This window comes from Cololabis saira, chromosome 8 (assembly GCF_033807715.1).
Source record: "Cololabis saira isolate AMF1-May2022 chromosome 8, fColSai1.1, whole genome shotgun sequence".
Lineage (NCBI taxonomy): Eukaryota > Metazoa > Chordata > Actinopteri > Beloniformes > Belonidae > Cololabis > Cololabis saira.
In genome coordinates this window covers 14,625,031-14,635,570 of record NC_084594.1, presented here as the reverse complement: position 1 = coordinate 14,635,570, position 10,540 = coordinate 14,625,031, and the positions used below count along the sequence as shown (strand labels likewise).

The 10,540-nt window shown below is 40.3% G+C and overlaps 1 protein-coding gene across 1 annotated transcript; it reads right to left on the bottom strand.

The window, feature by feature from the left end:
• Positions 1-6,462: 6,462 nt before the first annotated feature.
• LOC133449298 (potassium voltage-gated channel subfamily A member 3-like) lies at positions 6,463-7,972 on the bottom strand. Its single transcript, XM_061728437.1, has one exon. It carries the CDS (start codon positions 7,943-7,945, stop codon positions 6,497-6,499), a length of 1,449 nt encoding a protein of 482 aa, XP_061584421.1. The 5' UTR covers positions 7,946-7,972; the 3' UTR covers positions 6,463-6,496.
• Positions 7,973-10,540: the final 2,568 nt, after the last annotated feature.

Here is a 10,540-nt window from a genome sequence, read left to right as displayed (position 1 = left end):
TAGAAGCCACATCAGACTGGATGGCTCATCTGGGCGGCTGTACAGACACTGCAGAATTTGGTTGCTTTCCTACTTCTCTGAGTTGGCAGGCTGAGGGGAGACCACTGTATATATGTTAAAGCAAGAAAAAACGTGTTTTTCATAATAGGTCCCCTTTAACTTGCTTCGCTGTAACGTGACCCAAGTGACCCCGAGTCACATTGCACGATTGTTTAATAAGCCAACTCTGAGAAATTGCACCTTCCACAAGGTGATGTTTATTTTAATCAAATGTTGAGCACTTTTTACTAAATCTGTAGATTTTAGTTGGTTTAATATTTGCACGATGGCCATCAAGACCAAGTTCACCAGGAAAGAACATCCATCCATTATCTATACCCAGTTCTTCCTGTCCAGGGTAATAGGGGTGTCCCTAGGCCTATTCCAGCTCTCATCAGTTCATGATACCATGAGTAAACCGGCCCTGTGAAATCATCTATAATCTATAGTCAAGCATATGAAGTTCATTGTAAATATGAACACACATATAGTTAATAAAGGAAAATGCTGCCCCATGGGACACTCATTCTGCACTCAGCAGTCTGGTGGGGGTAAATTATTTGGTAACAACCTAACATTAGCAAAGCACATTTTTGCCCATTTTTGTGCTTGTGCAAAGTCATGTAAAGTGTAAATAAACAGTTTTTTTTCTTTTTTTAATCCCCAGCTTTGGCTCACATGCTGGCTACTACAATTCCCTTTGTCTCCTGGGAAATAAAAAAATAATGCATCTTGCTAAAAGCTTCTTGGCACAATTTACAGTAATTATGTGACCTACCAGACAAATCCCACATTGTCACATTTGCCGTTCAAGGACAGAACACAGCATGTACTGTATAAAAATAGCAATAATAATAACTGCTGAATCAAAATGTCCCTTTTCATCCGGCCAAAATTAAATGCGATATGTGTACGGATTATATGTATTTTAAGCGCTAAACCTTTTCTTGGCCTCGTAAGTGCTTGTATATTTTATAAAGGCGACTAATCTCTGGAGTGACAGTAACACATTGCCTCACAATAAGGTAACAACTGTCATGCCCGCTCCTCCCACGCTACCACGGTGAGCGTCGCCAGCCTTGTGATCACCGGTCCTGACACTACAACTCCCAGCATTCCTCAGTTCTCCACATCATGAGGGGTGGTGGTGTAATGGCTACAGAGGTGGGCTTGGGTCTGGAGGACCCAGGTCCAGAATGGCAACCAAGATGAACCACCTTGGGCCCCTGAGCAAGGCCTTAAAGGGGACATATTATGAAAAACACGTTTTTTCTTGTTTTAACATATATAAAGTGGTCTCCTCTCACCCTGCCAGCACAGGGGAGACGAAATCCCATGAATTTCTGCAAGGTCTGTGACCCCCGCCTTACAGAATCCCCCAGTGTCACGTGATTTTTTTTGAGCCGATTAAAATCTGCGCCTCGGGTGACGTCACCCGAGGCGCAGAGGTTCGGCCTCCGCTGCTGAAACCACGCCCACAACCAGCTCTCTCCGCCGGCTCTAGCTCCGCCATTGTTTAGAAGCGGTGGCTGTTTGAACAGCGAGGGAGAGTAGAAATGAGATTTTGCATCGACATTTACCCTCATAAAAGGATCAGTTCCCACAGCACGGACCCGGCAACTGCACACGAGTCAGCGGTACCCGTGGTGTACCTGTTTAGAATTAAATTCAATCTTCCTGTTTGAAGACGAGGTAACTAAAGGCTGATTTATGGTTCCGCGTTACACCAACGCAGAGCCTACGGCGTAAGGTACGTGTCGATTTAACGCAGAACCGTGGACACGCTTTGCTACGCAGCCGCTGCTCTTCTCCCCGGAGCGATGCTTTGTCTCCTCCCCTCCTACACGTCATTCAAGCAGCCAATCAGCGCAGAGCCTCATTATCATAGCCCCCCCCGCCCTGAAAATGAAGCACAGAAAAAGGCTTTAGAAGCGGTAAAACTAGAGACATGGTCCACAGGCTGGATTTCTGATTTATGTAGAAAAAACAAGCTTTAGATTGTTTTTAAGACATTCAAGGCCTGTTTAAAATATACATTAAAAGCCATAATATGTCCCCTTTAACCCTAATTGCTACCTGCTGTGTGTGTCTCAGATGTAAGTTGCTTAGGATAAAAGCGTCTGCTAAATGACAGTAGTATTAGTAGTCGTAGTCATGGACTGCACCTGTGCCCTCATCACCTTCATCCGTTTCGCCTGGTCTCATTCCGACTTACACCCTCCACATTCCCCAGCTCTTGGTGTAGTATTGTTTGGTCCACAGTTCTCGTGAGTTCAGGCTACAGCCCTGTCTCTGCGTGCATCTTACCGCATTGTGATTTATTATTAAACTGTACTTTCATATTGTCTGAACTGGTGTCCGCCTGCCAGAGCTGCCTGGGAGACTTGCGAGGCCCTGTGCGGAATGGCCGGGGGGGGCCCTCGCGAAATTTTTTGGGTTTTTCGGGTCGGATCGGGTGTCTATATGCGCAATTTTAACTCTCCAATTAGCAAAATACTGGATACCTTCCCCTGCCTCATCATCATTTGGCTTGCCTCGACGCGGGGCCCCACGGCTGCTGCTTGAAAACCAGACAACAACTCAGTGATGACTATTATATACATTTGTAGAGTCTGTTGCAGTCCAGTACAGCTGTTTGCAATGATAGCTTCATTTAAGCTGCAAATAACAGGTGGATATGGTGACTTTACCTCCTAGGTATCAGCTCCCTCACCACATAATGATTGAAACTACATGAAAATAAAGGCTCTCATCTCAGAGCTTAGTGATACTTTACTGAGTTTATAGTCAAGTTGTTCCACTAATCAGACTTTAAACATGTAGATTATTCTTTTAGTATGCATTGCCTTTGTCATTCATAGACTGCAAACACCCAGGACAGCTCACCAATCCATCAGAAAAGCCAATAATACTTGCAGCAATGGAAACTGATTATCACCGATTACCTATGTAAGGACGGCAGAGATCCCTGAGAAAGCCAATGCAGGTGCAGGGGGATCATGCAAACTCCACACAGAAAGACCCCTGGACGTCATTCAAAAATCAAAGTTCATTTTCCGTAGTAGAGGTTAGTTAAAAATCAAAACAAGAGCAAGTGTCCTAAAATTAAGCACAGTAACGCAGTATCAAAATAGTAAAACAATGTAATGATTGTGTTTGTTTGGTTTTTGAGTTGTTCAACGGTCCTGGTGGATGATTTATAACAGAAAAGTTTCAGATGAAAAAAAACAATAGAACTGCATCAGAAACTGCACAATTGCCCTGAAAAAACTATTTTTTTGATTGAATAATAAAGACAAAAATCTACCATCATACTATATACTTACAGTATGTACTTCTCAGACCTTCAACTTTTCAAGGTGGCTGCACTGCCAGTGCAGTTGAGTATTTGACCCCTTTACATAGTAATAACGCATCTTATCCACTAGAGGGCAGAACTGAGCTATTTATCTGCACTTTTAATTATTTGTTCAACAACAGAATCTTCATCAAGCAACTCAAAAACTATAGTCAAGATCAGGTATTACCGGCATCAGAGGTATTTAAAAACAACAACCGAACTACTGAAATAAACTACAATTAAATTATAAAGAATTTTATGTCTTCTTAAGTGGATTTAAACGTTTTCCGATGCACAGTGGACCATTTAAATTATGCTGAATGAACACACATGTTTGGTTGAAAGATTAGGACAGAAATTATTATGATCACTCGTTTTGTCAAAAAAAAACATAACTATTTTGATAAACATTAAATGATTTGTCATATTGTTAAAGATTAATTCTGTTTCCAAATCATAAGTTATGCTTTTTATTTCTCCTCTGGGAATTTCTTCTTATACAAATTGCAAACGATGTACATCAGAGAACATGAAACCCAATTAAACTGGTTGGGGTACAAGTGTTTGTTTGTTTGTGTCACTTTGTGACACAGTTTGTGTCACTCTCTCAGCTTTAAAGCTCACGTCTGCTGGTGGGGGATGAAAGGTGGCTGACGTCACTTGTAGTTGGCATGCCAACTCAGAGAATAGAGTTCACATCTGAAGATCAGAGCTAAGGCCGATTCAATGACGTGAAGCAGACGCCGAGATCCTGACATCTTTTCATACAACTAACACAAATCTGCCAGTGAGGCTAATTTACCCTAAATATAAAAATCACTGAGTAGTGGATGTTCATTTTTAAAGGAAACTTTTTTTTTTTTTTCTTTTTGAAAACTCACAAAAACAAGAATTCACATCATCTGGTCTTTGGGGGGAAAAAAGCAACACAATGCCATGGTAACATTACAGGGGGGTTACCCAGGAAACCACCGTTGTCATAGAGACTGCATTGCAAGGCGGGTTCAATGAAAGGAGGGGACCTGCTGCATGCTCTCTCCTTTCATCCATGCTGTTTTCATGCTGTCATCACTGTGCGTGTGACCCCAAACACATGACTACGATACCCCATGTTCCTCCTGTTCACTTCAACAAATATCAGTGACTGTTGGAGCAAGGATTACTTCATTTGTCATCATTTAATATAGTTATAGGCATTTCTGAATGAAAGTACAACTTTACAAAAAGCTTAGCTTGTACTGTTGACTCACTGCAAAAACAAGTTTCTAAAAAAGTACAAAAGCCTTGTTTCAAGAAGATTACATTTAGCTAGTTTTAAGAATTTAGGTCTTACTGGCAAAGATATTTTTGCTTAGAATATGACAATTTTGACTAGATTTATGGAATATTAGGCCTGTTCCTAGAGAGGCTGTTTTTGCAGTATAACACCACTTTAATTTGTATTCGGCTACTAAAACAAGCTCAACATGTCCACAAGTTATGATATTAAAGCAGCACAATAGAAGTTTCCATGTTAAAATATCTGTTTGAATTTAATTTGAGGGTATATTTAATTACTTTTGGGAATAACCATCTTGCTTTTGTGGTTTCTAATCCCTACTATTAGTAAAAAAAACAAACACCTGAAGTAACTTTAGTCTTCTGTCCTTGTTGTCTATTATCATAATTACCTGTTGCTTTAGGACTGTATCTCACATAAACAGCGATGAAACCAGCTAATACAGAAACAATACAAAGGAAATACAGATAACATCATGGCAGAGGTGACATAAAGACCCAAGAAAATAATGACAGAAAAGAATCACTCTTGGACAAGGTCATCAGAGTGGATGACTGAGCTACAAACTGTAACATTTATGCTGCTTTAAATGTAATCTATAAAATACCATAGCGTATTGATTACATTACTGGACAATGAAACAGTTCTTTCCACAAACCACATAAAGTTGTATTTGTCTGCCTGGTAGAGTTCACATAATATTTACTACATTTATATTCCAGTCAAGAACACCACAACTTTTGCATTTTAACATCTAGATATGTGGGCATCACATGACTTTTTACACTGAAAAATGGATCTGTTTTAACTATACACTTATTTAGTTATTTGTTAGATCTTTTAAACTTCTCGTGCCAGTGTGAGAAGTCCTTTGGGTCATAACATGACCCAACAACCATTTCAGTAATGACAACATTACCATGAATAATAACAATATCCAGTACTCGAGTTGTAAAAAAAAATCAGGGGGGATGGTGGATTTTATCATATGGGGACAGATAATTTGTGCTGATTATAAATAATATAATATATTACAAATAATAGCACTGACCAAAACACCTGCAGAAATACTGCAGGAATGACATAGCAGCAGTTAAATGCAGCCTTCTGTAAGCTTTAAATATTTTAAATAATATTTAAATAGCTTACATCAAATACATCAAAAACACAAAAATAAAAAACAGTTTCTGAACTTATCAATATGACTCTGTCCTTCACTGGATAAGTAAAATAGATCACTGCAAAAACTCAAAATCTTAACAAGAATATTTGTCTCATTTCTAGTTAAAATGTCTCATTTTAGTAAAAAAATCTCATTACACTTAAAACAAGACTCATCACTGGAAAAAACAACAATTTTCACCTGTTTCAAGTAGATTTTCACTTAAAATAAGTAGAAAAATCATCCAGTGGAAAAACATTTTTTTGCTTGTAATGAGAAGATAAATCTTGTCCCACTGGCAGATTTTCCTACTTATTTCAAGTGAAAATTTACTTGAAACAGGTGAAAATGGTCAAATAAGTTATTTTTCTGGTGTTGAAATAGCAGTAAAACCACATTCATTGATGAAATGACATAAGGGATGGAAAGGGGGGATGGCAGTTTTACAGGGGGGGTGATTTTGAATGTTTTTATTTCAGGGGGGATGCCATCCCCCCTCATCCCCCCTTAACTCGAGTACTGACAATATCCATAATGCATCAGTTACAATATAAGTGCCTCGTTAAAACAGACATTTGAAGTGTTTCAGCCACAGATATGAACTGACATCACAAATGTAAAACTTCTCTAACTAGGGCTACTTTTTCTTTCATGCTCCATTCATTCCATGGTTCCTTTACACGTCCGTGAAGATCTTTTTGATGTTCACACAGTTCTGGTTGTTTTCCGTGGTGAAGCTGGGCTGTTTAAATGCGTGATTGATGCCTTCTTCTATCACCATATAGTCTGACTTGCTGAGGGATGCGGAGCTGCACGACCTCCTCATCTCCTCCGGGGGGAGGTGCTCACAACTATCCGTGTTCAGACACTGCTGGTGCTCTTCTCCATCCGTCTCTCTGTGATAAAAGTAGTTGAAATTGGAGACAATCACTGGCACGGGTAAGGCGATGGTCAGCACGCCGGCTATTGCGCAGAGTGACCCCACTATTTTGCCCCCAATAGTCACCGGATGCATGTCCCCATACCCGACCGTGGTCATGGTGACCACTGCCCACCAAAAAGCATCCGGGATGCTGGTGAAGCTGGATGACGGGTCGTCCGCTTCTGCAAAGTAAACAGCACTGGAGAAGAGGATGACCCCGATGAAGAGGAAAAATATGAGCAAACCCAGCTCCCTCATGCTGGCCTTGAGGGTCTGCCCTAAAATCTGAAGCCCCTTTGAGTGACGCGAAAGCTTAAAGATACGAAACACCCTGACCAGTCTGATGACCCTCAGGATGGCCAGAGACATGGCCTGCTGGCCGCCGTTACTCTGGCTCTCCGCCATCTCGGTCCCCAGGGTGATAAAGTAAGGGATTATGGCTACAATATCAATGATGTTCATGATGTTTTTGGAGAATACAGTTTTGCTTGGACAGGCGAAAAACCTGACCAGCAGCTCAAAGGAGAACCATATAATACACAGCGTTTCTATTACAAAGAAGGGGTCCGTGAACGGGCTGTGCGCGTAAAGAGCCGTGCCATTAACTGCGGGCGCCACTGTGGACAAGTCTCGTTCATCCCGGAATTCCGGAAGAGTCTCCATGCAAAAAATAACTATTGAAATTAAAATAACAAGCACTGAAACAATGGCTATCCCCCTCGCTGGTCCCGAGCTTTCGGGATATTCAAACAAAAGCCAAACCTGCTTTTGGAAATCGTTTTTGGGGAGTACGCGCTCCTCCTCTTTGATAAACCCTTCATCCTCGCGAAATTTCTCCATGGCCTCGTCCCCGAGTTGGTAGAAGCGGATTTCCTCTGAGAAAATATCAATGGGGACGTTAACAGGTCTGCGAATGCGCCCTCCCGACTGGTAATAGTAAAGGATGGCGTCAAAGCTGGGTCTGTTCCTGTCGAAGAAGTACTCGTTCCTGAGCGGGTCAAAGTAGCGCATCCTTTTCCTGGGGTCCCCGAGCAGCGTGTCGGGAAACTGGTTAAAAGTTTTAAGCTGGGTCTCGAAACGCAACCCGGAGATGTTGATGCTGACCCTCTCGCAGCATCCGCGGCGGCTGCGCTCGTATCGATCCGCGGAGAGGTGAGGCGCGGAGAGCGCAGCCGACTCCTCCAGCATGTTTTCCACCGTCATGATGACCTGCTCCACCTTGTCATAACTCCGGCTGCCCTTTTTTCGGATCGAGGAAGGCTTGATTGCAGATTGAATCCCGGAGCCGGAGTTAAGGTCATCCATACAGGTGGTTTTTCTGCTGTGGGGGTGCAGAGCGCGCAGCGCCGCTCCCGACCAAAGCTCACAGCCTTGGAGAGCTGAGGCGCATCACGCAACCTGCACCTCGAACCATCACCTGTTTGCTCGTATACGCACACGCTGAAATGCTTCACTCCTCTCTGCTTTTTTTTTTCTTCTTCAAAGACATCGACACCCACCCACGACGCGCATATGTCTGACATAAGTCCACCAATCGTCCAATCGGAAATTAACGGAACACTTCACACCGAACAGCATGTGTGGAGAAAACACTTGATGGAATCGCGTCAACGCAAGTAAGTTTTGTTTTTATTCTGTGAGTTTAAATGAAGTCGCTATCGCTTTATTCAGAGTTAGAAAAGACATGTCAAGGAGAAAACTATCTTAACTTGTTCTTTACAAACCCAAAATGACATTTAAACACAGATGAAAATCAACATCACGTTGCTTGACTTTACATGCAGAAACTGAAAATAGCCTAATTATTATTTTTGCATGAAGTGACAACCAAAGATCAATGTTTTACTGTAAGGGGTGTAAATATGCACTTGATGAAAAATTGAAGTTGTGCCAGTCGATTCATGCATTCAGTTTAATGTGTTTGAAAAATATGAGGGATCCAGTAGATGATACTATTACGGAATTATGTTCGGGATTGTGTAAACAATATGATTTATTTGTATGATGTTTTGTATGTTGCGATCTGAATAAGTTGATCATGTGAGAAGGGTAGGCGTAAATAAGCAATAGCTTCAGCCTATTCCTTTTCGGTTAGGTCTCTTTATTATGTGAACTAATGCTTTCTGTTGGTGTCTACATTGTGAATGACCTGGCCGAAATAAATATATTTTCATTCATTCATTCATTCATTCATTCATTCATTCATTCATTCATTCATTCATTCATTCATTCATTCATTCATTCATTCATTCAAAGATTTAACACGGATGTCAGAAAATATGTCATATCCAAGAGCAACGATTGTAAGCACACAATTCATATGTTGTTTGTTTATTATCATCATTCTTTTTTTTAATATGTCCTCTCTTGTTGTTGATGGGTTGTTGCTCTCCATGGTGCTGAAAACAGGCGCACAGCAGCCTGTAAATCAATGCGCAATTTCATCAGCAGCGCTGAGCTGAAGTTGACATATGCTCAGCTCATGCGTGTTTTTGTTGATGCCCTTCTATAATGTTAAATTCAAAAGACAGAAGTCTCCAGGATCAGTCACCTCAATTGCACTCAGAAGTAAAGACTCACTTTGCCACCCCGTGTTTATTATATGGCCCCGAAGAAGTGTCTGGTGTGTCAGCCCTTATTACAGCTGTGATTAATGAGGATGTTGCAAAACTGTTATCATTGATAATCTATACTGACAGGCTTCATCAAATGAGTCTGTCACTGTCTGTGGTTCAGGAAGATTTCCACACAGTAAGTTCAAGCGTGACTCAAGGCTGCCAATGTTTCTATTTTATTAATTCAAAAAATAAAACCCTAAGAAAAGGTTATTCCTATTTTCTACAAAATTACAGTCTGTTATTCAACTCTGAACAGAAAATCAATTACAGATTGAAATGTTCACATTCTTTAAAATACTGGTCAAGGAAGAGGACTAGCAGCAATGTACCACTTAAAATTATTAATCAGACTCGGACCCTCGGAGTGTCTAAAAGCCAGTTTTCCTAAACCAAAGACAGAATTACAAAAATAAGAAAATGAAAAAAGCCTTCTAATTTATATTTTGCATCATCTGCCTGGCTCTTATTCTGAGTTTCAATTTTAAATGATCTCCAGTTTTCCCTTTTCCATTTCCTTTTGTCCTTTTCCTTTTCGGTTTTTAAAATCACATTTAATGCTAAGGGTACATTGAGTTATGATTTGGGAACTTCAACATGCATTTAGATTTAAAAATGATTGTCTGAATACTTATTTTAATTCTCAGATAGACTTTTTTGGCCTTTTTCAAATTATACACAAACTATTATTTTCCTTATACCAATGGGTTTTTTTTTTCCTGAGATAAATGAACAACTAATATTTCGGGTCCTGTTCAATATGACCAATTTATATCGACTTTATAATTTATATTAACTGACTGCACACTACTGTAAAGGACATTTAATTCCAGTGGATATTATGTAACTTGATATTATTTATGTTACAATCCAACACATTTTCCTGCCATGTGTCATTACAATGGACGGCTGGTTCTTCATTTATTTTCTCCACAAGTGTCATAACTTTTTTTTTTTGTTTTGTTTTTTACGACTTTCTTTTATTAGCATTAACCCCATCTTTTAGATTGTCATTGGATTTTTCTATGATCCTGTTTTTCTGTGATTTAATTTTGAGCTTTGATTTCTTTGTTCCTGTAGTTTTACTTGATTTCTTGTTCATTATTTACACCACATTTCATTTTGATGATTTTTTTTCTCATCAAGAGACAGCCTCAGATTTACAAAACATCAACCTGGAAGG

Excerpts from the sequence above, each read along its gene's own strand:
- LOC133449298 (XM_061728437.1), bottom strand. The coding sequence starts at position 7,945 with ATGACGGTGGAAAACATGCTGGAGGAGTCGGCTGCGCTCTCCGCGCCT.